Source organism: Sciurus carolinensis, chromosome 19 (assembly GCF_902686445.1).
Source record: "Sciurus carolinensis chromosome 19, mSciCar1.2, whole genome shotgun sequence".
Taxonomy (NCBI): Eukaryota; Metazoa; Chordata; class Mammalia; order Rodentia; family Sciuridae; genus Sciurus; species Sciurus carolinensis.
The window spans coordinates 6,738,931-6,765,793 of NC_062231.1; the positions used below are offsets into that span (position 1 = coordinate 6,738,931).

Consider the following 26,863-nt stretch of genomic DNA (forward strand, 5'->3'; position numbering starts at 1 on the left):
ATTTGCAAGAGAGATGCACCGAGTCACACTTAAAGTCAAACCCATCAGACTCACAGATGTCTTAGGAGAAACCCTAATACCCATCAGGGCACAGAATGGTATATTTAAGTCCTGAAAGAAAATAAACCAGCAAGCCGAGATCACTATACCCACTGAGGCTATCCTTCAGAATTGAAGAAGTAAAAAGGACCCTTGAAGATTAGCATAAATTAATGGAAGTCAAAAGATGCTTAAGGGAATACCACACCAAGAAGGAGAAGAAGCATAATTAACAGCATGAGGGCATGCAAAAGAATAAATTCCACTAAGAGAGTAGTTATGCAAGTGAGAACCAGGTAAGCATCAAACATTACCAAGATAGTGAGCCAAAAGATGGCTAAGAGAGGAGGAAGCAAAGAATATTCAAAACAACTAGAAGAAAAATGAAATGACAGAACAAATGTTAGTTTCATAACATTTCATAACATAAATGTAAATGGACTTCATTCTCCAATTAAAACACACCAACTGGATGAATGAATTAAAAAAGAAGACCCAACAATAGTCTGTGTACAAGAAACTCACCTTGGCCTGGCATGGTGATTCAGGAGTCTAATCCCAGTGACTCTGGAGGCTGAGGCAAGAGGATCACAAATTTGAGGCCAGCTTCTGTAAGACCCTGTGTCAAAATAAAAAAATAAAAAGCTCACCTCAAACTTGTGATACTCCTGTCTCAGCCTCCCAAGTAGCTGGGATGAGAGGCAGGTGCCACCATGTGTAGCCTAGAGCACCCAAATTTTATAAAACAAACACTAAGACCTAAAGATAGAGATATACCCAAATTCAATAACATTGGTGAGACTGTGCTCTCACCACTAGATAGACAATCCAGGCCAAAACAAACAAACAAACAAATCAACAAAGAAACAGAGTTAAGTTACAGTATAGATCAAAGGGACTTAACAGACATTTACAGAAGATTCTACCCTAAGCTACAGAGTATACTTTCTTTTAATCGGCTTATGGAAATTATTCGAGAATAGACCATATGTTAGGTACCATGACACGTTTTTTTAAAAAATTATTTATTTTTATTTTTTACAGACTGCATTTTGATTCATTGTACACAAATGGGGTACATCATTTCATTTCTTTGGTTGTGCACCATGTAGATTCATACCATTTGTGTAATAACACATGCACATAGGGTAACGATGTGTGTCTCATGCCACGATTTTTCAAGTCTTAACAAATTCAAAAGAACCGATCTCAGTGGAATAAAATCAACAGCAAAAGAAAGTGTAGAAATCATACAAACACATGCAGATTGAACAACACTTTTCAACAAATAGGGGGGTCACTGAAGAAGTCAAGGGGGGATTTAAAAATTCTTTGAATTAAAAAAACTGGAAAAAAATGGGATACAGCAAAAGCAGTACTAAGAGGAAAATTCATAGCAATGAGTGCCTCCATCAATGATAGAGAGATCTCAAGTAAATGATCCAATGACGCATCTCAAGGGCTTAGCAAAGCCAGAAAAAACTAAACCCAAAGTCAGCGAAAAGAAGAAATAATAAAGATCAGAGAAAAAAATAAATGAAATAGAGACCAAAAAAATTACAAAGGATCAACAAAACAAAGAGTTGGTTTTTAGAAAAGGTTTTGAAAAAATTGATGAGTCTTTAGGTAAACTAATGAGAGAGAGGGTGGGGAGGGAAAGAGAGAGAGAGAGAGAACTGAAATAAATAAAATCAAAGATTAAAAAAGGAGACAACTGATATCAGAGAAATTCTAAGGATTCTTTAGAAAAACTATATGCTAACAATGTTCAACATCTCTAGCAATTAGAGAAATGCTAATTAAAAGTACACTGAGATTCTAGCTCATTCCAGTCAGAATGGCAATTATCAAGAAAACAAGTAACAAGAAGTGTTGGCGAGGATGTGGGGAAAAAGGGACATTCATAGCTGGTGGGACCGAAAATCGGTGCAACCACAAGGGAAATCAGGATGGAGATTCCTCAGAAAGTTTGGAATGGAACCACCATTTGAACCAGCTATCCCACTCCTCGGTTTACACCTAAAGGACTTAAAATCAGCATATGACAGTGATGCAGCCACATCCATGTTTATAGCAGCTCAATTCATAATAGCTAAGCTATGGAACCAGCCTAGGTGCCCTTCAACAGATGAGTGGAAAAAGAAACTGTTGTATACATACACAATGGAATATTACTCAGGCATAAAGAAGAATGAAATGATGGCATTTGCTCGTAAATGGATGGAACTGGAGAATATCATGCTAAGTGAGATAAGTCAATCCCAGAAAACCGCAGGCTGAATGTTCTCTCTGATGTGCGGATGCTAACACACAGTAAGGCGGAGGGGAGGAAGGAATAAGAAGCTCACTGGATGAGACAAAGGGGAATAAAGGGAAGGGAGGGGGATGGGAATGGGAAAGACAGTGGGATGAAGGGCACAGAACTTTCCTAAGTTCATACATGAACACACGACCAGGGAAACTCCACATTATATACAACTGCAAAATGGGATCCTAATTAGGAGAAGTTCAACTCCAGGTATGTGTCATGTGTCAGAATGCACTCTACTGTCATGTATGTCTAAAAAGAACAAATAAAAAAATAGGAATTAAAAATCTGAGAAAATCTAGAAATGGAAAATTTCTGGACACATACAATCTACCAAAATTAATCCAAGAAGATATTTTTTAAAAAACTAAATAGACCCTCCCCCCACAATATGGCAGTCTTGTCCCCTAGTCCTTGAGCAGCGTGGAGGGTGGGCTGGTTCTGACCCATTTAGGAAACTAATGCAGGACTCCGTGGGTGGAGTAGGAGGCTTCTGGTCTTGGTTCTTCAGAGTTCTTGGGAAATGCAAGATCCTGAGAGAAACCATGATCCATTTTCTATTCTTTTTTTTGGGGGGGGGTGCTGGGGATCGAACCCAGGGCCTTGTGCTTGCAAGGCAAGCGCTCTACTGACTGAGCTATCTCCCCAGCCCCTATTCTTTATTCTTAATGAACACAGGAACCAACTTGGTGTTAGGCTGGGACAAGGTTCGAGGGAAGGGGAAACACACCAGGGCACACATGGCTGGGTATAAAAGGGGGACCAGAGGCCCCGTGTGAAGGGCCCACATATCACAGGCACAAACTGGGAGTCCTTATTTACAGCACCTCCCTATGCCTCAGGAAAATGGGGATATTAAAAATGCCTGCCTCATAGGATGGTTCTGTGTGTGGATAAATCACTTCATGCTCTGGACACATGACTCTCCATGTTCCAGAACTTTCCTTTCTGTACTTACCAGTGCATTATTTCAGTCCTCGGAGCTTGTCCTTGAAGTTGTCAGATCTATCCAAATAGGAGGTCTTTGCTACTGAGAAAAACGCAGAACATGACACGTTACACTTTCTTGCTAATGAGGAATGTGGTCTTTAGTATTTCCTTTCTTCAGCTTCTGCTGGATTTAATTTGCTTTTTTTTTTTTTTTTTAGTTTCTTAAAATGAAAACTGAAGAGGTTGGTTGGAGACCAGGTTTCTCTTCCAACATAAGCATTTAGAACTATCAACTTCCTCTCCAATTGCTTTTTTACTAATCTCTCACCATTTTTAGTATGTTATGTTTTCATTTTATTCTCTTTAGAAAAAGACTCTATCATTTCCTTTTTAATTTCTCCCTTGGCCCCCGGGGTTATTTTAAAGCATGCCCTTGACTTCTCAGAACCTTGGGAATTTTCCAGCTATCTCTCCGTTATGAATTTCTAATTGAGTTCTACTGTGGCCAGAAATTATTCTTTGTGTGACTTAAATCAGTTCATTTTTTTCTGTGGCCCAGATTATGGTTATGTTCAGAAGAAGGCGCATCTGCTGTGTCTGCGTGGAATGTTCTCTCCGTATCAGGTAGGTCAAGTTCATAGGCAGTGTTAGTTATTTTTGTAGTGAGGACTGAACCCAGGGGCACCTAACACCTGCGTCAGGTCACATTCACAGTGAATTCTCTCTCTTTCTCGTTCATGTATTATGTATGTATATATATAAATTTTGAGACAAGGTGTCACCAAGTTGTTCAGGGCTTCACTAAGTTTCTGAGGCTGGCTTTGAGCTCTTAATCCTCCTGCCTCAGCCTCCTGGGTCTCTTGGATTACAAACACACACCATGGTGTCTGGCTTTGTTTTGTGGGGTAGTACCTGGAATTGAACCCAGGAGTCCTTGACCACTGAGCCACCTCCCCGGCCCTATTTTGCATTTTATTTAGAGACAGGGTCTCACTGGGCTGCTTAGGGCCTCCCTTTTGCTGAGGCCAGCTTTGAACTCGAGGTCCTCCTGCCTCAGCCTCCTCAGCCACTGGAATTATAGGTGTTCGCCACTGTGCCTGTCTTAGAAGTTATATTCTAATTCATGATTCATTTGCCTTTGTCTGTTTTGATACCACATTTAATTTTTTTTGATTACTACGGGATGTCTCCATAGATAAAACCATATTGTACCCTTATACACTGACTCTTCTAGATACATTTTAGAATCAGGTCAAGTTCCATGTTTTAAAAGAACGCTGGGAATTTGTATTAGAAGTGTATTGAATTATAGGTTAATAATGATAAAAATTAGAATTTGACAGTATCGAACCTTTTCATACAGGAAACATTGTAAGCGTCTCTATTTGGTCTTCTTTATGTTTTTCATTGAGGTTTAATTCCGTTCTTACAGATTTCATTTGTCAGTTTACTGCAGGTCATTTTGATTTTTCTTGCCGTCGTGAATGCTATTTATTGTCATGGTCATGAATCTTTTTTTTTTTCTTTTTGGAGCTTAAGAGCTCTGTTTTTTAATTTTTTTGTTCTTTAAAAATAGACATGACAGCAGAGTGCACTCTGACATGTCACACACACATTCTTGTGGTGGGACATGACGGGGAGTTTCCCTGGTCGTGTGTTCATATATGAACAGGAAAGTTCTGCCCTGTTCATTCCACTGTCTTTCCCATCCCCCTCCCTTCCCCTCATTCCCTTTTGTCTCATCCAGAGAACTTCTGTTCTGCTCCCCCTTATTGTGAATTAGCATCCACATATCAGAGAGAACATTTGGCTTTGGTTCTTTGGCACTGGCTTATTTCACTTAGCATGATAGTTTTCAATTCCATCCACTTACCAGCAAATGCCATCATTTCATTCTTCTTTATGGCCGAGTAATATTCCATTGTGTAGATGTACCACAGTTTCTTGATCCATTCTTCTGTTGAAAGGCATCTAGGTTGGTTCCCATAGTTTTGCTATTGTGAATTGAGCTGCTGTAAACATTGATGTGGCTGCGTCACTACTGTATGTTGATTTTAAGTCCTTTGGATATAAACCCAGGAGTGGGATAGCTGGGTCAGATGGTGGTTCCATTTCAAGTTTTCTGAGGAATCTCCACTCTGCTTTCCAGCGTGGTTGCACCAATATGCAGTCCCACCAGCAATGGGTGAGTGTGCCTTTTTCCCCACATCCCTGCCAGTGAGTTGGGGTTTGATTACCTGGACGACCCGCCCTTTCCTGGGTCATTTGCCACGTGTTCTCAGGGGCTTGGGAGACTTGTCTCCTCCATGGTTATAGCAGACAGGATGCAGGCTTGCACATGGACCATGCTCGGCCTCGCCATCATCCCACACCCAGCTGGCCCACTGGTCTCAGGAGGAGGGTGAGCAACCCATGGAGCAGAGTCCCAGTTCAGCCAGCCAGTGGGACCCAGGTTCCAGCAGAAGCCCTTGGTCCCACACAGACACATCAGGAACACCAGCCTAAGTCCACAGACTCCCAGGCAGCCAGCTCTCCCTCCCTCTCCCTTTCCTACATCTGTCCCTCATTCTTTTTTCTTGTTGTATTGCATTGGCAAGGTGCTGTGGTATTGATCTGGTTTGAGTCTGTCTTCCACGGGTTCCATTGAAATTCTATCCCCATTGTGAGATTTTAAGACTTAATCTGGCTGGGCACGGTGGCACATGCCTGTCATCCAGCGGCTCAGGAGGCTGAGGCGGGAGGATCGTGAGTTCAAAGCCAGCCTCAACCACTTAGCGAGGTCCTAAGCTACTCAGTGAGACTGTCTCTAAATAAATACAAAAAAGGGCTGGGGATGTGGCTCAGTGGTCAAGAGCCCCTGAGTTCAAGCCCTGATAGTCCTCCCCTCAAAAGACTGTGGTATATAGAGATAGGGATTTAGGGTTAGATAAACTCATCAGGGAAAAGACCCAAGATTGAATTCTGGTGGCTTCATGAGAAGAGAGAGACCAGAAAACACCTCCCTGTCTCTTGCCACAGGGTGCTCTGGACTGCCACAGGACTCTGCTAGCAAGAAGGCAACACCTGATGCAAACCCTTGACCTTGGGCCAAAATTGTGACCCCCCCGATAAACCTCTTTTCTTTATAAAGTAGCCTTCCTCATGTGTTTCATCATAGTAATGAAAACGGAATAATACACAAGGATTGTTCCACAAACAATAAGAAGTTGTGTTTACACTTGTGCGTGTGCTATTGTTCACAAGGATAGGTGTGTCTGGGGAGCCCACAGTCTCTCTCCATCAGCTGGAGACTCTGTGGACATGTTGCGTGTGGGGAAGGACATCAGGCACCTCAGACACCTGTCACGCGCAACCCGCAGACACAATCTCAAGACTCAGCAGCCCCATCACGGGATGCCCAGATCATCCACCTGGTCTTGGATGGCCAAGGCTCGTCTTCCAAGCGTGCCGCTGACCACCCTGGAGAATGGGTTCTGCTCTCGGATCTCAGGTCGCCCAGGATGGGGATACATGTGGGGTCCTCCTTGGGGTGACGGGGTCTGCCCCTCTGTGGGCTGGAAGGAGGGACGGTATGAGAGAGGACAGCCCCAGGCACCTGGTAAAGGATGGAATGGTCCGTGGATTCGCTTCCTGTCCAGGAAAATAGGCGGGCTTTTCAAACCACGGTCATTTCAGATGGGTGGGTCTCATTTATTGCTTGGGACTCGGTCAGCAGCGGCCATCAGCTTTTAGTTCTCCCTGCTATTTAGTGTTAATGATCTGTGAGGGGACACCGGGACATGGCCACAATACAGAGTCCTGCCATCCTGTGCAGGGAGTGAGCTCCCACCCAAAGACTCGTTTGCCAGGAAGATGTTCAGATGCTGTTACTGGAGATCACTGGCTTTAATCCAACATCTACTGGGAAGAGAACTGGATTCATTTAGAAGAAATGTCTTACTAAGCTTCTCCGGGTGAGGGGAAGATACAGCTAGCAATAAAAATACCACCGCCTGTCATCATGGTGGCTCCGGAGGCTGAGGCAGGAGGATTGCAAGTTGGAGGCCAGCCTCAGCCACTTAGTGAGGCCTAAGCAACTCAGTGAGACCCGGTCTCTAAATAAAATAGAAAAAGGGCTGGGGAGGTGGCTCAGTGTTTAAGCATCCCTGGTACCAAAACAAACAAACAAACAAACAGACAGACAGAAAAAAGAAAAAAAAAAAAAACAAAGAAAATCACCAATATGGTTGGGGATTCAGCTCTTGCCCAGCATGCATCAGGCCCTGGGTTCCATCTCTAGCACTTTTAAAAAAATGTGAACTTCTGAACTACAAATAACTACAGCCTTTGCTATTTGCCAGATGCCGTTCTAGGTCTATTTCATAATTTTCACTCATTTCATCTGCACCATGACCCTAAGAGGAAGGAACTATAATCATCATCTCTTAAAGGGAGCTGCCTCTGTGTTGTGTTGATTTAAAAAGGTGGGGAATTTGAGGTTCCAAGAGAAAGACAGAGGAGCATGGAGGCTGGAGAGACAGACACAGAAAGCAAGTCCTGCAGGACATGGAGGTGCACACCTGGAATCTCAGTCCCTCGGGAGGCTGAGGCAGGAGGATCGAAAGTTGGAGGCCAGCCTCAGCCACTTAGTGAGGCCCTAAGCAACTTAGGGAGACCCTGTCTCTAAATAAAATATAAAAAGGGTTGGGGATGTGGCTCAGTGGGTAAGCACCCCTGGGTTCAATCCCCAGTACTCCTCCCAACCCAAATACACACACACATGGCTTAAATTCCTTTTATCAAAGCTATAGATTGATTGGGACTGAGAGTGTAGCTCAGTGGTGAAGCTTTTTCCTAGCATTACGAGGTCTTGGTTCCATTCCCAGCACCGTATGGAAGAAAAAAAAAAGAGGCATAGACTTTTCTGGGAATTGGGAGATCGATTCATCTTACTTTAAGCGCTGCTTTAAAAAAATTTTTTTTTCGGTACCAGGGATGGAACCCAGGGTGCTTAACCCCTGAGCCAGATCCCCAGCCATATTCTGTGTTTTATTTAGAGACAGGGTCTCGCTGAGTTGCTCAGGGCCTCGCTAAGTGGCTGAGGCTGGCTTTGAACTCGCGATCCTCCTGCCTCGGCCTCCCGGAGCCGCTGCGATGGCGGACATGCGCAGACGCGCCCGCCGTACCCTGCTTTTGTTCCTCCGCTGCTGCACCCCCACCCAGCTCGGCTCGCGTCTCCCGCCTGGCTTTCCAAAGCGGGGTAACCCGCGCCCAAATCTAACACCAGATTGCCAGCCAGTCCCGGGTGTTTTCCAAAATCAGCTCAATTCAAGGCTGGGGTCAAGTTCACCAAAGCCCGATCCTGGGAACAGCGGGGAGTGTCCCAGCTGAGAACAACCTGGGGACCCTCCTCTGCCCTTTCTGTGCCTGCTGGCTGCTGGCGAGTCCTCGGGCCACGTGGACTTTGAGGATTGAGGCGGGAGCCGAGCTGGGAAAGGTCAGACAGTGGCTGCGCAAATTCTCCACCTCCACGGGGTTGGGGAAGGGGCTGTCCTTTTTGGAACAAAGTGTCCCTTCCTGCCAAGGATGGACATTCTGAGGCCTGCAGCAGGACCTTCCTGAACGGGAGCAGCGTGGAGCTTCAGTATCTTTATCACTTGATGATTGATTGACTAACTGACGGACTGGATGCGGTGCTGGGGGCGAAACCCAGCGCCTCCTGCGTGCGAGGCAAGTGCGCTACCCCTGGGCCACGCCTCGAGCCCTTCCGTCATTATTTTAGGTCCATTCCTCAGGCAGGAGGGCCTCCTTCAGTTTCTGTCCTTTTCCCCATCTGATCATTATTATGTATTGATTATTTATTATTGCCTTCTGTCCATCTGCTATAGATCTGGTATCAGGAGTGGTGACGGCAGATCTGTTATCCCAGGGGCTCAGGAGGCTGAGGCGGGAGGATCGAGAGTTCAAAGCCAGCCTCGGCCACTGAGCGAGGCCCTACGCCACTTAATCAGACCCTGTCTTAAAAAAAAAAAAAAAATTCAGAACGACCTGGGATGTGGCTCCCCGGTTGAGGGCCCCTGAGTTCAATCCCCAGTATAAAAAACAAGCGAGCAAATTTGTTCCATCTTGTCATGGTTGAAGGGCATCATGATGTGTTAGGGTTCTTATTTCACAGATGAGGACTTTGAGGCTCAGAGAGGTCAAGCTACCTGACCGAGCTCACACAGCCTCCATGGACACTGGCTCCAAGGCCCATTCTCCGTGGACAAGGTATTTTCTGAGTCCTTGGAGTCTGTCCCGTTTGTCCTTGAGTCTGATGCAGAACCCCACTTCCCCTCGGGGCGGGTGTGAACTTTCCATCACTTTCCATCTCTCGCTCATTCACCTGTTCTCAGTGCCCTTGGGAACGTCCCTGTGAGTGTGTCCTGCACAGCGGTGTTTGGAGTCCCCTGCCATTCCCTCCTATGCCTATTTGAACTCTTCACTTGCATTATTTTCTATTTCTTTGCAATCTCCATTTTTTTAAACCAGGGATTGAACCCAGGGGTGCACAACCACTGAGCCACCTCCCCAGCACCCCTGTTTTAAAAAAAAAATAATTATTTTTTTATTTTTATTTTGGGACAGTGTTTGAGTCAGCATTTTGGCTGCTGTGACTACAGGACCCACCAGCACAGCCGTAGAGGAGGAGGAGTGGATTTGGGGCTCAGGGTGGCAGAGGGCTCAGTCCACAGACGGCCGGCTCCGTTCCTCGGGCCTGAGGGGAGGCTGAACCTCATGGAGGAAGAGTGTGGTGCAGGGAAGCAGCTCCCCTGGGGACCAGGAGGCAGAGAGAGACTCCACTCCCAGATGCACACGTGTCCCCAGAGCCAGGCCCCAGTGCCACCTCCTCACCACACCACCTGCCTCCAGGTGCCCCCAGCGGATTCTCCAGGGAGCCAGGCACTGACCGGGTTGAGGCTCTCAGGACCCGATCGTGTCCCCTCTGAACCTTCCTGCAGTGTCTCCCATGGGGGCTTCTGGGGACACCCACACCCACACCCACACCAGAGCAGACAGGGTCTCCATAGTTGCTGAGGCTGGCCTCAAACATATGATCCTCCTGCCTCAGCCTCCGAGGGAGCCACTGGGATTACAGGCGAGCACCGCGCCCTGCACTGTCTCCCATGTCCCTTCCATCCCATCCGACCGTTGACTCATCCTCTCAGACTGCAGCCTGGGTCTCGTCACGACCTGCTGGGAACCAGGAAAGGCAGGGGACTGTCGGGGTGTAGGCTTTCTTTGAGTCTTGTGGATGCCGCTCTCTCTTGGCCTTACTCTGCACCCTTAAGTAGGCCCCAGAGCGATTGTGTCTATCCTCCAATAAAGCAGGACCTGTTCGGACCCGGCGTTTGTCACACACTGGCTGGCCGGTCCCCATTCACTATCCCCTTGGGTAGGTTCGAATTCCCCTCCTGGGCAGCTTAACGTGCCCATTCCCAGAAGGTTCCCTGGGCTTCTGCCTTGCAGACTCTACACCAAGGCCACATAAGAGTAGCTACCATTTCCCTAAAAGCCCTGATCCTAGGGCTCTGTGACTCTGTCCCCCTTCCCTTGTTGAGACAGACTCTGCTCCTGCACTCTTCAGGAGTGCAGATGGTGACATGGTAAAGGTTTGCTTTGTCCACAGGAGATGGGATTCTGTCATTTGCAATCTGGGCAGCTGAGCTTCTGCATGGGACCCCTGGCTCTTCTGTTCCCATGGGGTTTCCCTTCCTGACCACCCACTGGAAACCCTTATCCAGGTGCCCCATCTAAGAATGCGGATGAGGCCGCAGGAGATGAACTCAGGGTGCTCCATGGCCTCCCATGCTGTGCAGCCTCCCAGGAGGGCCAGAGCACACCGAACTTGTGACTGAAACGGCTGGCTGCCCGCCACTTCGATTGTCACCTTTATTCTTCTGTCATAGAGCTCGCCTATGCTAGCCAGGCAAGTATCTCCCGGCAGAAAACTACATGTCCCAGCTTCCCTTGCAGGGCTTCAGGCCATGTGACTAGCCTCTGGCCAATGGGATATGAGCAGAGCTGATTATGCAAATCTCAGCCTGTTGGGCAGGGTGGGAACACACAGCCACCCACCTGGCCCGCTGGCCCAAGTCATCTTGAATCCACATGCTGGATCCTGGAGGAGCAACAGAACAGAAGCCTGTTTGTGTCGTGCTGCAGTCGCCATATTAACCCTGCCTGCTTATTTTCAGACTGTTTTAAAAGAGGAAAATAAACTTCTACCTTGTGTGTGTTTTTTTTTTTTTAATACCAGGGATAGAACCTAGGGGCGCTTAACCACCGAGCCACACCCCCAGCCCCTTTCATATTTTATTTAGCGACAGGTCTTGCTGAGTTGCTGAGGCTGGCCTCCAACTTGTGATCCTCCTGCCTCAGCCTCCGGATTGGCTGGTATTACAGGCCTGCACCCCCACGCCAGCCAAACTCCTACCTTGTTTAAGCCACAGAATTCAGGGATTTCACAGCAACCTGACTCATATGCTGCCTGGTATAGTGAGCAAGAAAGGGCACTTCCTGCTGGGTGCTTGGGAGGCCAAGGTGGGAGGATCACAAGTTCGAGGCCAGCATCAGCAATTTAGTGAGGTCCTAAGCGACTTAGTGAGACCCTGTCTCAAAATAAAAATATAAAAAGGGCTGGGGATGTGGCTTCGTGGTAAAGTGCCTCTGGGTTCAACCCTTGGTGCCTAAAAATTAAAAAATTAAAATGAAAGAGAGACTCAGGGGTTTGCTCACTGTGCCCAGTTGAGCACCAGCCCACCCCTCGACTGAGACCTCAGAGGAGCCGAGACTCATCATAGGGCACAGGCACCTCATGGTGGCATTGTACGCGTCAGGGGATCCCAGTCTGAGGGGGACAACTTACAGCACCCTATCATAGTCCCCGCGTCAAAATGGCCAACCTGGCCTTGGCTGGACAGGTCGACTGGATGAGTTGAGGGATCAGACCCAGCCAGGGGCGAGGGAAGCCTGGTGCACATGCACGTGACTTCATTCTAGTGTCAGGGTCCTGACCAGATGGCCCTCCTCCCGGGTCCCTCCCAGGGCCCTCTTATCTGTAGCTGCAATTGATCGTTTCTGGATGAAAGCTTATGTTCGCGCTGGAGATCGATGCCTCGCCTCTCCAGGGCATGTTTGTCTTCGGAGGGCAGAGCTGGTCAAGGGCAAAGGGCAAAGGTCACAAGGCCCAGTCCTTTCCCCAGGACAGGATCATCGGGAGGAGGTGTCCGTTCTCTGATCAGCAGTACTGGTATTACAGGCCTGCACCCCTACGCCAAACTCCTAACCTTCTTTAAACCACAGAATTCAGGGATGTCACAGCAGCCTGACTCATATGCTGCCTGTATAGTGAGCAAGAAAGGGCACTTCCTGCTGGGTGCCTGGGAGGCCAAGGTGGGAGGATCACAAGTTGGAGGCCAGCCTCAGCAATTTAGGGAGGTCCTAAGAAACTCAGTGAGAGTTGCTTAGGACACAGAAAGTTGATGACTGCCAGGGGCCACTGGACAGGACAGAGGAGCATGAGGCAGTTCTGAAGCCACCAAGAACAGTGCCTTTCACCTTCTGTGAAATGAGATATATATATATTTGCATATATATATATATATATATATATATATATATATATTTTGTACCTGTGATTGAGTCAGGGGCACTTTACCACCGAGCCACATCCCCAGCCCTTTAAAATTTTTTTCTTTAAATTTTGAGAAAGGGTTTCATTAAGTTGCTTAGGTCCTGGCTAAATTGCTGAGGCTGGCCTCCAATTTGTGATCCTCCTGCCCCAGCCTCCTGAGTCACTGGAATTACAGGTGTGCACCACTCTACTAGGCACATCTGGCTCTTTTAAAAAGCAGGGTTCACAGGAAAGGGTCACTTGGAGGAGACTCCTGCTATGTGAGGGTGAACCAAGGGAGCCCTCTCGCCACAGGCCTCCACCAGCCGAGATGCTGAGGCAGGCTGGCTTGGCCGGGGTTGTGGCCAAGCAGTGGTAGAGTGCTCGCCAACCATGCATGAGGCCCTGGGTTTGATCCTCAGCACTGAAGGGGGAAAAAAAACCAAAAAACAAAAAACAAAAAAACCCACTTCAGCCTAGCCATTTTTCAAGGGAAGTTCAAGAGGGAAAATGATCTGCCCTCAGTACATACCAAGCATGCAGAAGGTGCATAATAGGTGCTTGAATCACTCAATAGAGACAGGAAGCACTTTGTGTACATCTCACAGGCTTCCCATAGGTGACATCAGAAGAGGGCCCAGGCAGCTCGGGAGGCTGAGGCAGGAGGATCGCAAATTGGAGGCCAGCCTCAGCAAAAGTGAGGCCCTAAGCAACTCAGTGAGACCCTGTCTCTAAGTAAAATAACAAAAAGAGCTGGGGATGTGGCTCAGTGGTCGAGTGCCCCTGAGCTCAATCCCTGGCCCTGTTTGGGGCTTATGGAGAAAGAGGAGAAGACAGCCCCATTTGGGGAACCCTGAACAGGCTGGGTCCCCAAAAGACCTTGAAGCCCCAGCGCAGACACTTGCTCGGCCCCAGAATCCTCCCCGCGCCCCAGGAGAGCCAGGAAGACAGTACACGAACACCCCAAAATGGTCGAGTTCTTTTGTCTTTTTATTGGCAAAGTAAATATATCTTTTTATGAAGGACCAAAGAAAATATACAGAATTGTAACATATGTACACCAGTTTTTATAGATTTTTTTTTAAATTTCAAATTTACACAAATGTCGATATGTTATTAAAAGATACTTTAGGCAGCTGTCCCTATGTACAGTTTATTTACATACATTCATAGGATGTGAAATAAACCTGTCCAAACAAGCTAGTTCGTTTGATATTAATTTCTAGACAAGAGAAGGAATGCATTGCTAAATCCAGGCTGGAAAGTTCTACCTAGTTCTTGGGACTCCTCGTGTGGCCTGTTCCCCTCTCCTCCCCACGGTGGCCCTAGAGGCTGGTGTCGGGATTTGTCTGGCGATTCCGGGAGGACAGCGGGAGTCACACTGGGTACAGATGCGTATGGCTCCGTCTGTCTGTCTTGCACGTTTAATTTCAAGCTCATGCACTGCCAGCGCCCACAGAGCGGGTGCACTTGTCGCCTCTCATCCGCAAGAGGCCTCAACTAGCCAGGTCCTGCCCTTCCATGTGTCCCCTCTGCTGATCATGCTGAGAAAAGCCACTTGGGCTTAAGAGCCCCGGTAACACAGTACAGCCCTGGACTTTTGGCCTACTTCCTTCTTCCCGGCATGGCTCCCTCTGGGAACTGAACGTTTCAAAACTGCCCATTTCTTCCCCAGCAATAAAGTGTTGGCTTTGGCCCCGGTTGGGTAGCCCAGTGGGAGAAGGGCCAGACCCCCCAAAACCCTGCTTCAAGTTGGTGGCTTGCAGGAGAGGTCCGGCCACACCTCGGGAAGGCACAAAGGGACAAAGAAAGGCACCGGGGCCGCCTCCTGCCCCAGCGCTGGGGGCCCGGCCCCCAGGGACGCGGGTGAGCCAGTCTGAGTTCCCCCCGGGAAAGGCAGCAGGCGGCGCGCTCCTGCGCTTCAGAGGTGGGCTGGGACCGTCGCCATGTCCCTCTAAAGGAGGCAAATAAATTATTGCTTAAAAAAAGAAAAAAGAAAAAAGAGAAAGAAAAAAACGGGGCTGGACATCGGGGGGCTGGGACGGGCCGGCGGCGCTGGCGGGGCGCTCAGTTAACCGCGCGCACCGAGCGGCTGCTCCGCGGGAAGCGGTGCACTTTGATGTGCTTGGAGAGGTGGTCGCTCCGCGCGAACTTCTTCTCGCACACGGGACACTGGTAAGGCTTCACGCCCGAGTGTGAGCGCCGGTGTCGCGACAGCTCGTCGGAGCGCGAGAACCTGCGGGACACAGCGCGGTCAGCCAGGCGCACGGGCCGCTCTCCCCGGGCCCCGCGGGGACGCGTGGCACCTGCCTGGCGGCCCGGGCACACGCGGTGCCGCCCCCACCAGACTAGGGTGGGGTCAGCAAAGCTTAGCTGGTTCTTAAAAGAGCAAAATGACTATGGAGGCTGGGACTCAGAAGTCCCCGCTCAGACCCCCGACCCGGGACCCGCTGCAAGCTCTCCAAGGTGGTAGAAGGCTCAGGCTGGCACCGCGGGGTCCATCCTCAAGAATTCAGGTGGCTCTCACGACATCCCCCTCTCTTGGCCTCTGCTGGCCTGGAAGCAAGTACTTCCCACCAGCAAGAAGAAAATCTGGGACAAAGGGCCTGGGATGCTTGTCACTGATGTCAGGGATCTGAGCTCTCCCTACCTGATCCTGGTGCTGGCAGATGGACCCTCAGATCTCACCACTCCCAATATGCATATTCTTGCCTCCTCTGTGTTCCACCTCTATTGGTCTTTCCTTGGTCCTTCTTGCCACAGGACCTTTGCACATACGGCGTCGTCTATTTAGAGCGCTCTTCCCTGCTCTCCTATACTTTCTTCTACCCATCCCTTAGCGTCCAACCCACGGACCTGCCACTCACCCAGGGAAGCCCTCCAGGACTGCACCCGTTCTAGGCTCTATGGTATTATGTGCCTTGCCTTCCTTACTTTTGCCACTACAGGGACTTCAAATTCATTTCAGCCTTTTCTCTCTGGTACCAGGGATTGAACCCAGGGGTGCTCCATTACCAAGCCACACCCCCAGCCCCTTTTATTTTTATTTTTTTCATTTTGAGACAGGGCCTGGCAAGTGGCTGAGACTGGCCTCCACCTTGCAATCCTCCTGCCTCAGCCTCCTGAGCCGCTGGGATCACAGATGTGCATCTAGCTTGCTTTCCACTTTTTGAGGAATGTCAGTCTGTCCCACTAGACTGTCGTCTCCACCAAGCAGGGCATGTCCTGATCCCCGAGGTGTGTCCTGGGACCAGCCCAGTGCGTGCTGCGTGGTGAGGCTCAGTAAATGGATTTACAGGAAAGAGGGGGCTGAAAGAGGATCCCCAGCAGAACAAAGAGGTGACACGGGGACGGTCCCAGTGTACCCAGGCACCCGCACGCACACACAGCAGCGCCAGGCCTAACGCCCTGTTCCTAGTCCTGGTTCCTAGTTTGGTGCGAGGCAGGCAGGTGGGTCTCCGGAACAGCACTTCCGCCCCTGGAGTCTGCTCGGGGCTGGTGGCCCGCCTCTGCCCGGGCCCTGGTGGCCTCACTTCTGCAGGACGAGGACAGCAGGCTGGGAAGCAGGAAGCTGAGAAATCCTTCCCAGGATCTGGGACCAGGGGGCCGGGGTTTGTCCACTGGATGGACAAGACCCTGCACCGTGGCTCAAAGAAGCCAAGGCGCACGGCCCGAGGTGCACGCAGGGCCCAAGGCGCACACACAGCCCAAGGCGCACGCACGGCCCAAGGCTCACGCACTGCCCAAGGCGCACGCACCGCCCAAGGCGCACGCACGGCCCAAGGCGCACGGCCCGGGGGACAGCAGGGTCTGCTGTCCTGACCTTGCCTCCACGGTCCCCACCCACTGAGCACCCGCGTGGGCCTGAGCCAATGACAGAACAATCCGGGCCTCCGTGCCCCCAAGAGGCAGCTAGGGAAACGTCCAGAGCAGCTCTTGACGTGCGGCAATTGTGCTAGAATATTGTCACCTCTGAGGCTGACGGAGCTGAGCGCAGGGCCTGGTCCCTGGTAAGTCTGGAGGCCTGTGGCTGAAGCACATGGGTCCAGGTGACTCTCTGGAGCGGCCCAGAATGTCAGTGCCAGCACACACACACCTTTGTGTGAAGGTGGCCCTGCTCTGAGACGCTAATCTGCCCACTGGTGGAAAAGCCCTCATAAAGGCGTGTCAGGGACCAGCATGGAAATGGTACCTCCACTTGTGCAGTGCTCAACCTTACCAACTGGACATGGCGCCTCTGCCCACCATGAGGACGGGGTCAGAGAATGCTTGATCGCATAGGGAGCCAGGGAGCCAGAATTCTGTCCCTACCACCTCCTGGCTCTGTGGCCTCAGGCCTGCAGTGTCCATTATGAACTACCACAGTCAGCGCCCGCGTGGGGCTGCCGACGGTGTTAAATATTCACGCGCCATGGCAGAAGGGGATTCTTTCTGGAAGGAACGGCCGGCCATTCTGGAACAGGATGTTCCGCTGCAGGGAACAAAGGAGGCCTGTGTTTAAGGGCGAGGCAAGGAGACTTCTAGGAAGCAGGCCACCACCACGTCCCAGATGCTCCGACTGGAACAGGCCATTGCTGGTGTTGGGCCGGCTGCGGGTGTAAAATCCTGTCGCAGGAGGAGAAGGGACAGAGATGCTGGGGACAGGACAGAAGCAGAAAGGAGTCAGGGCTGGGTACCTGGGCGGGACTCTGGGGAGGGAAGGTGCCGGGGGTCAGGGCCAGCCCAGGAAGAGGGACACCAGGAAGCACAGCAGCAGGCTGTGGAGACAGGCCGGCTACCCGGAAGACCCAGCCCAGCTGCAGGTGCAGGGGAGGGTCGAGAGTCCCCGGAAGGTGTGCAGAGGGGGCTGGAGAGCGGTCCCTGAGTCTAGGGTGGGCTGGGAGAATAGGCAGCCCTGGTTCAGCCTCTTGTGAGCTGTGTGACTGTGGAGAAGTGAATTAACCATCCTGTGCCTCGACTGCCTCCTCTGTAAAATGGGGTCACTCCCCATGGGCTCACTCTGAGCTACGGAGGACATTCCAGCTGTGCCGAGGACCCACCAGGGCTTCCTGTTACCACCATGCCTGCGCCGTGGGCTCTTTCCCCACAGCCCGGACACCGTGGAAGGAGCGGGAATCCTGGGTGGGGGAAGAGACACACGCCCTGCCACCAGGCGGCACCCCCTGCAGAACCAGAGTGGGCTGGGAATGTGCCCCTGATCCACGCTCACCAGCTACAACCCTCTGGCCAGGCGATGCAGTCGCCCGGGCCTCAGTTTCCCCATCTGTAGACAATGGGTTGGTGCTGATGCTTCACAGGGAGGTGCCGAGTTCCCCTGGAGGGGGGTATGCGGGCCAAGGGACTGGGTGGTGGGGACACTGGTTCTGAGCAGCAGCACCTGGCCCGTAAATATGACGTCTCTCCTCGTCACTCAGGTCCTGCCCAAGCTGAGCGTCCCCAGAGCTGGGTCCATCTTTCCACCGAAGAGCCAGAGGGCTCCCTCCACCCTCTGCTGAAGACCAGCGCCACATTTAAGGGGCGCCGATCTCTTGGGGACAACCCCCCAGGAGTCCAGGATCCTTGAAGTCAACCTGGGTCTCCCGGTGGGGGTCACAGAAACATCCCTCCCCGGAGGCAGGTACCCTCCGCTCCCAGCTGGGCAGCCCCTCCGCTATGTTGGGACAGCAGGAAGGACAGACCTGCTCAGTGGAGAAGTTAGGGAAGCCCAAGGAGGGGGTGACAGCAGGGACAGCTCCTGGCAGCCACTTCGTGCTGATCTCCGTGTGCCAGTGTTCTCGCTGAGTTGCTGAAGCCCTCACTAAGTTGCTGAGGCTGGCCTCCATTTTGCAATCCTCCTGCCTCAGCCTCCTGAGCCACTGGGATGACAAACATGCGCCACCATACCCAGCTCAACATTCTAGAACAATTGCCACACAAGAGCTGCTCTGAACATTTCCCTAGCTGCCTTTGGGGGAAATGGAGGCCCGGATTGTTCTGTCCTTTGCTCCACTCTTACACACCTCCTGCCACGGGGAACTTACTACTTCCTCTAGCAGCCCTGTGGGGCTGACCACCTGACTTCCAGGGACGTGCTCTGAGGAAGACCCCTGTGTGTTCTCTGGCACTGAGGCAGTTGGGAAGAAGGCAGGTCCCTGCTTCTTGGGGAAGGGGCATGTGACATCTCACAGTCCGTCCCCAACTCCCTGCCCACAGCCTGGCGGGCCAGGACCCCAGCTCCAGGGTCAGCTGCCAGCAGCTGTCAGAACTGCTACCAGGGCAAGAAAATCAAAGCCACAGAGACTGCCGCCTGGGGGCCACACCCACGTCCCACCACACACACACCTGGTCACCCGGCACAGACACACGCGAAGGAAGCAAAATGTGTGACCAAGGACACGCATGCGCATACACAGCTGTGAGGTTGCGCTCTAGAACACGCTCTGCGCATGCGGAGGAGGGTGCCGCCTCTCTCACACAGCGCGGCGAGGTTGAGGGATGTGCCGGCAGCTCCCGCGGCTGTCCCGGGGATGGATGGGTGTCCTAAGCAGGGAAGGACCGGCTGTGGCACCCCAGGGGACATGAGCTCCAGGCAGGTGGCTTGCATTGCAGGCACGGATGCACATAACTGCTCAAGGAGGGTGATGGGATGCAGCGGGACCCGTCTGCCTCGGGCACCCAAAGGTTGGGTGATCCTGAGCAAGACCCCGACCCTGGGAGGGCTGGTTTCCCCACGACGCCGTGCAGAGCACAGAGCCTGGGAAGACTCTGCCACCTCTAAGCCGGCACTGTCGGCCACCTGGTTCTCCCTCCTCTTGGTTGGCCTTTGTGGCTTCTCAGACATACTTCTAAGTCCCCAGCAAGGGAGCAAGGGCCAGCCACGGTCCCAAAACATGTGAGCAAAGCTTATCCCCCTGACTAAAGAGGGAGCATTTCTGAGACGGGGCTTTTCTCTCCCTCCCTCCCTCTCTCTCTCTCTCTCTCTCTCTCTCTCTCTCTCTCTCTCTCCTTGAACCCAGGGGTGCTTAACCCCTGAGCCACACCCCCAGTCCTTTTAGTATTTTATTTAGAGACAGGGTCTCGCTGAGTTTCTTAGGACTTTGCTAAATTGCTGAGGCTGGCCTCCACCTTGCGATCCTCCTGCCTCAGCCTCCTGAGTCGCTGGGATGACAGGCCTGTGTCAATGCACCCGGCAGAGGGAGCATTTTTGAGATGGGGCTCCTCTAAATCAATGCCCTGGGTTCGAATCACCCTGGGCACGTCCCTGGCTAGCTCCAGCCTCAGCATCCTCAGATGTGAGCTGAGATGACAGGTGGTACTTACCCTCAGGCCGCTGGCCTGTTTCCATCCGGCTCAGGGGTCCTGATTATCCTTCTGCGGGGGCCTAGGGCCTCCAGTGTTACCCTCTCCCCCCTGGATGGGGAGACCCGGCCGGCAGCAGGGGTGTCAGCAAGCCTTACCTGGTCTTTATGGAACTGGGCACTTTTGGCCTAAGTCATGGGTCAGCCGTGCCAGGTCTGGCCCCGCCCCCTGCCCGCCCCCTTCCTAATCAGCCTCGGGACCTCGCAGGCCTGTCCCCTGCCATACTGACCTCCAGCCACAGCCCGGCCACGCGCAGGCGAAGGGCTTCTCCCCCGTGTGCCGCCGCAGGTGGGCTTTGAGGTGACTGCTTTTGGTGTACATCTTGTTGCAGCCTGGGAAAGTACATTTGTGCATTTTGATGAGTTCCGCCGCTGGGTTCTTGGGAAACTTCTGGCCCACCAGGAGGCCGGCAGGGCCGGGCCCCAGGGCTCCCGCCCCGATGGGTTTGGCAGCGATGGGCACCGGGGCGATGCGCACGAACTTGGAGGGCAGGTTCAAGTTGGCCGAGGGGACCACCTGAGGCACCAGCGCAAAGGTCTGACCCTGGATGTTGACCAGGAGCTGGGCCACCTTGACGTTCTCAGGCGCCTGCCCAGGGGAGGCGGGCCCTGCGCCCGGTTCCTGCTTCACCGGCACCGGCTGGATCTGCAGCAGGACCGGGATGGGGCCATCCGGGGAGGGCCCGTCGCCGGGGCCCTGGGCGCTGCCGGCACTTGCGCCGGCTGGCGGAGGGGTACAGCGCTCTCTGCCGCCAGAGCCGGCGTGCAGGTGGCTCCTGTGCGGCCCCGCCGGGGGCTGGCCGCAGGCCTCCGCGTCCTTGCTCTTGCTCTCCGGGGCCTCCTTGGCCTCCGGCTCCATGTTCTCCTCCAGGAACTCTTCGATCTCCTCCAGGGTGGGCTGGAAGGGCCTGGGGACATCATCGGGGTCACCCAGCGGGAACTCGGGGAAGCAGAAATGTTCCCCTTTCACAGGCACGGGCGCCCTCCGCCAGGTCCCCCAGGTCACAGGTCCACTGCTGCCCCCCATGTTCCCGCCGCCGCCGCCGCCGCCACCCAGGGTGGCCTGGGACAACAGGAAATCCAAGATGCTGTCCTGGCCCTCGGCACCCGGGCCTCCACTGTAGCAGGAGCAGAGAGCTTGAGAGTCCGGGCTGGCGCAGGAGCAGGGGCTGGGGGCGTCGCTGTCATCCTCGGAAAGCGGCGATGGCAGCATGTGGTAGGGCCGCCGGCTGGCCAGCCTGTCCCCCAGATACCCCACTGGGCATTTGGGGGACGAGAAGTTCTCGTCCAGTGGCAGCAAGTGGTCGACCATGCTGGCCAGGCCGGGCCGATGGCGGCTGTGGAGAAGGAAGGAGAGTCAGGAAGACGCGCGCTCGGCCGCCCCGCCGGTCTGCAGCCCCCACCCTGGTGACCGGCCTGGCCTCCAAGTTGCCAAACGCCCGGCTCCTGCCTTGTCCCAGGAGAGATCGGGGCCTGCAAGAGTGTTTTCTGAAACTTTGCCACTGTGTTTGCAAAAGAGCCCTCTCCGATCCCATTGCACAACCCCGGGGGCACTTCTGGTTTCAAACGAATTTTCCAGAAAGAGTCTGGCAAAGGACACACGTGCATGAAAACCCGCGTGTGAAAGGAGAGTGGGCGAGGGTCCCGGGACCCTAGAAGATCCAGGGCTGGGGAGTCACCGCCTGTCCGAGGACAGGAATCTCAGTGTCCATCTGTTGAGTCACAGGAGGGGGACGGGAGCGCAGCCATGTGCTCTCTGACCCTGTGTTGTTGGGGCATCTCTGACTTTGCCAGAATGAGCAAATAAAAATTCAAGCCGCCCAGCGGATGGCAACTTCAGATTTTTTTTTTAAATCAACTACTTTTAATAGAAGTAGTTTATAAACATTCCTTCTTCTTAAATTTTTTTATTTTTATTTTTATGGTACTGGGAATTGAATCCAGGGGTGCTTAACCACTGAGCCACCTCCCCAGCCCTTTTAATATTTTATTTATTTAGATCTGAGTTGCTTAGGGCCACGCTGAGTTGCAGAGGCTGGCCTCCTGCTTGCGATCCTCCTCCCTCAGCCTCCGGAGCCGCTGGGATGACAGGTGTGTGTCATGGCGCCGGGAGAGATTTATTTTTAATGGGGCTGGTTGTATTTCAATCTGGGAACTGTGGTTTGGAGGCAGAAAAGTTAAAGGACAATAAATGCCTGTCCTCAGTGGCCTCATCTGACTGGCAGGGAGGTTACCCCTAGGACAAGCTTGAACAAGGCGCTCCCAAGTACACCTGGGACTTTCCCACCACGGGGGACGAGGCTCTGCCCCTCTGGTTCACCCAAAATCCCAGAGCACCCAATGCATGTGACTCCTCAGCCTCCCAACCCTCCAGGGGGACATGAGACGAGACCCCATTGGCCAGTAAGGAAGCTGTCTCCTGTCCTGCACCCCATGGCCACTGCTGTCCCCACCTGGGACACTCACCACCTTGGGAACGCTCAGCTAATGCCCGTCTTCCCACTAGACGGTGTGTTCCATGTGGCCCCAGTCCCCGGTGTGACACCTGGTTCCCAGGAGGGGCTCAGAAGACGTTCGCGGAGAGGAGAGGTGAACGCTGTGTCCTCTGAAGCCAAAGGCCATGCTCGCTCGGTCCCGTGTGCAAGGACAGTCAACAGTGTCTGACTGTGATAGGGCCACCTTTCTGGACCTTTGTCCCCGCCCAGGGACCACAGTGAGCTGGGTGTTTATCCAGGTTGGGGAAGAGGAATGTTTGGCATTGGGAGCCAGAGATTCTCTGGAGCCTGGTCGCCTCTGCGCCCACCCCTTCTGTCTCCAGGTCCACTCTGAGGGCACTGCCCAAGGGTCAAATGCACCATCGAGCTGGGAGGTGGTTCGGCAGCACAGCACCCGCCTGGCATGCGTGCACCCCTGGATTCCATCTCCAGCACCCCCAAAATAAATAAGTTCCATTAAATACACTTGAATCACCAAATCAGGTGCTGGGAGGAAATGAAAGTGCCGGATCATTTGTAGAGCAGTGTGAGACTGGGCCAAGGAAGGCCACGTGCCACCCCCCGACCTCTCCAGCCCCATCTCCACCCTCCAAGCAGAGTCTCCAGTTCCACATTGCCAACTCTCCGCTGGTCTACCTCAGGCAGGTAGCACAACTTCTCTGTGTCTATTTCTTGATCTGTGCCAGTGGGTGCCAGCAATGCCGTGAGCGTCCAAGGAGCTAACAGGAGCTCAACATGGACGCAGGGTCTGGCAGACACGTATGGTCAGTACCAGCCACGAGGCTGGCCTCCAAATGAATGAACGCGCGAGTTTCCCCCACCCCGCTGCTGGGATGCTAAGGAATCAGGGGACTCCAGCCACCCTGAGACCCAGAACCCGCCTGCTTAAAACCTCTCCTGAAATGTGACCAGCAACCAGACATTTCCATATTAAAACAACTACTGCTGCCGAGTGAGGTGGCGCTGACTGTAATCCCTGCCGCTCAGGAGGCTGAGGAAGGAGGATCGCGAGTTCAAAGCCAGCCTCAGCAAAAGCGAGACTCTATGCAACTCAGAGAGACCCAGTCTCTAAATAAAACACAGAGTAGGACTGGGGAGCTGGCTCAGTGGTCAAGTGTCCCTAAGTTCAATCCCCAGGTCCCCCACCCCCAAATAAAACACCCAATGAGTGCTAATATTTTTAAGTGTGAGGAAGGCATGTGGTTCCATTTTTTTAAAAAAGGGAGGCATTCCCTTTCCAAAGCAGAGATTGAGGTATTCGCAGATAAAATGATAGAAAAACACAGAGTGGGGACAGTAGGTACAGCTGGATGAAGGTACAAGAAAGAGGCCACCATCCTGCCCTGGCTGTTCCCTCTGTGCGGTGCCTCTTTCCCAGCACTTCAGGTGGGGGGCTCCTTGGTTAGATCTCAGTCAGAAGCCACTCTGTTACATCACCCCAATATTATACTGTCCCCAGCAGGTGCCACGATGGTGGATGATCTTAGTTGTTTCCTGTCGACCTCCCCACCAGAATATAAGCTGTTGGGGCTGTCCCGTGCAGGGCTATGTCCCAGAGATGGCTGGACGAGTAGGACTGGGGAGACCTGGGTCTTAAGACCAGGCTGGGCGTCCCTGAGGCAGGACGCGACTTCATAAGGAGGGACCATAAGGGGCGCTAGGACTTCCAGGGGTGCAGGCATTCCAAAGAGGGTGTACCAAGGCTGGAGCCAGCTCTGGTCCCTAAAAAACACCAGCACGTGGCGCAGCCAGAGGCGCAGGCTGCTTGCAGGGGGAGGGGACGCGCTGTTCCGGGCACAGTCCCCGGCTGGCCGCTGGACTCCGCCCCCTCCCTCGCCGGCCAGGCCTGCTGTTTATCCTCCCGGGGACACAGCGGCTGCAGGAACAACATGTAATTGATAACAAGCCCAGCGCGCGCCAAGGGCTTGCCATTGGGTCAGCGTGCAAATCACGGGGGTGGCGGGTGGGGGCCGCCTTTCAAAATAAGAGTCTCTGCTGCCTGCGCTGCCCACAGGCCCTCAAGTCGCCTAGTCCCGCTGTTCTAGCACCTGTAGGGCGGTGAGGGCCACCGGGCTCTGGGGAGGGAAGACTTTGGGACATTTCTAGGGACCAGGAGAGAAAACAGCCCCCCTGTCCTCTTGGAGGTGGGGGGAGAGAGTCCCTGGGTAACAGCACAGTGGGGAGGGAAGAGGGGACAGGGCGGCTTGGTGGGATAGGGATGGCATTTCCTCGGTCCCCTCGGCTGCCACCTCAGCCACCTCTCTGGTAATGTTCGGAGGGGCCAGGGGACCCCGTGGGGCTGCGCGAAGGGGTGTGAGTTTACGTCGTGTGGCCGCCTGTGCGGGGCGTAGCGCGCGGCAGCGAGGTGGCCGTGCGGGTGTCCGCCAGGCGCTCGCGCGCGGGGGCAGCGGGGGTGTCCACCCGAGAGCGGGAACCTGCGTGGGAAAGCGGGGCGCGGGGACTCGGCTCGGACCCCTCCGGCCAGCCCGGGAGCGCTGCCCGCTGGGCACCGTGCCCTCGGCCTGTGCCCCCCCGCCCCGCGGGTGACCGATAGTACCCCTCGGCCGCCGGCCCCCCCACCCACCGGCCGCGGGCGGCAGCGCGCCCTGCGTCCCCTCCCTCCCCGGGCCGGCCAGGCGCCCGCCATATGGTAGGACCGGCCCCGAGGGCGACCCACGGACACGCGGAGCCCGGCGCCGAGGCGGCCGCACGGGCCTGAGCCGTGCGGGTGCCGGCGGCCGACCCGGGTCCCTCCGCCCGGCCTGGCGTCCCCGCTCCCCGGGGCTCGCCCGCTCCTGTCTCCCCGGGCACCCGCGCGGAGCCGGGGACAGCGCGCTCTCCAAGGACGGCCGCCCCCCCACGGTCACCCGGGCCGCGTCCACGCGGCCAGCGCTCCCGCCGCGCCTCTCCCACCTGAACTTGGCGCACGCCCGGCCAGCGGCCAGGCCCCGGCGGTCCTGCTGCCCAGCGGCCTGGGCTGAGCGGGGGGCGGCGGCCCGGCTCTGGGTCTGGCGGCGGCCGCGGGCCGAGCCGCGGGTCCTGCGCTCCTCGCCCGCTGGCCCGCGGGTCGCTGCGGCGGAGCTCTGGCCCGCCAGCCGCGCTCTGCGCTCACTCCCAGCCGCTCACGTGACGCCGCGGCGCCGCGAAGGCTCGCAGGAGGCTCGGCCTCGGGCGCGCCTCCCATTGGCCAGCGCCGCGCGTCACGCGCTCCGCCCCGCCAGGCCCCGCCCCCGGCCCCGCCCCAGGCCGCCCCAGGCGGAGCGCAGCTGCTCTGAGCCCGGGAGCTGCTGGACCCGCGCGCAGCCGGACCTGACGCCTGCGCCCGGCTTCCGCCGCCCACCCGCTGCCCACCGTGGACTCGCCGCGTCCACGAGGGTCCGCTTCCAAAGCTCGGCCCCAGGTGAGAACGTCAGACGGCCTCAGGACCTAGTAAAGCCTGAGATCGTCCTCGAGAGCAGTCCACGTGGGGCGACCGCTAGGGGCTCTGGCTGACCGCGGCGTGGCACGTTCGCTCTCGCTCCCGTTAAAGCCGCACAACTTAGGGAACTTGCCTCGGGGGAGGCGTCTTGTTGGAGAAGTGGGGTGCCTGGTCTTTCCGCAGGGCAATCGCGGCGGTCCTCCGGAGAGGGCGGCTCGCTGCGCGGCCAGCTTGGCCTCCGGGACTGTCGGAGGAGGGGGACTGACCTCCACTTCCAACCAATGACCGGCTCTTCTCTGGGGACACCGTTAGTGCTTCCCGGTCTAAGGAGCGCGGTGCACGAAGCAATCCTGGGACGCCTTTGCGCTCCGCTTGGAGGCAGGGAGACCGGAGCCCTGAGTGGTCAGCTCGAGGGAAACACGTGAGCCGCGAGTGCTCTGTCCCCTGCTGCGCCCTTTAACCCACATTCCAGCTGGATCCCCAGCCAAGCATTTTACAGATGAAGAAACCCACTCAGAGAGGGCGCAGAGAAGGGAGAGGGGTGAGGCGGAGCTGGATCTGTCTGCACCAGAGGGCATCTTACACACGTCCACCCCCGGGGCACGTGGACAGAGAGCTCCTTCTATGAAGCTTACTTCCTTTCCCTTCCATCCCTGGGAGGTGGGGAGCGTTCTTCTCCCTAAGGACACGGCTGCAGCAGGA

General features: G+C 54.1%; 1 protein-coding gene across 5 annotated transcripts; it reads right to left on the bottom strand.

Annotated features, from left to right (window-relative positions):
* Nucleotides 1-577: 577 nt before the first annotated feature.
* On the bottom strand, nt 578-26,405 carry Klf15 (KLF transcription factor 15). Of its 5 annotated transcripts, none has more exons than XM_047534741.1 (3): nt 25,657-25,862; nt 20,479-21,585; nt 578-658 (listed from the first exon to the last, which is right to left on the bottom strand). In XM_047534741.1, exons 2-3 carry the CDS (start codon nt 21,558-21,560, stop codon nt 628-630), a joined length of 1,113 nt encoding a protein of 370 aa, XP_047390697.1. In that variant the 5' UTR covers nt 21,561-21,585; nt 25,657-25,862; the 3' UTR covers nt 578-627. The 5 variants fall into 5 exon arrangements, with proteins under 5 accessions (XP_047390697.1, XP_047390698.1, XP_047390696.1 ...); XM_047534742.1 differs by lacking the exon at nt 578-658 and adding an exon at nt 3,338-3,374; XM_047534740.1 differs by lacking the exons at nt 578-658; nt 25,657-25,862 and adding exons at nt 13,884-15,147; nt 26,295-26,405.
* Nucleotides 26,406-26,863: the final 458 nt, after the last annotated feature.

Bases quoted from the DNA above. Each gene is read 5' to 3' on its own strand.
- Klf15 (XM_047534740.1), bottom strand. From the start codon at position 21,560: ATGGTCGACCACTTGCTGCCACTGGACGAGAACTTCTCGTCCCCCAAA. The intron at 15,148-20,478 runs GTCAGTATGGCA...TGTGTCCCGCAG, and splicing joins TGGCCGGGCTGTGGCTGGAG to GTTCTCGCGCTCCGACGAGC.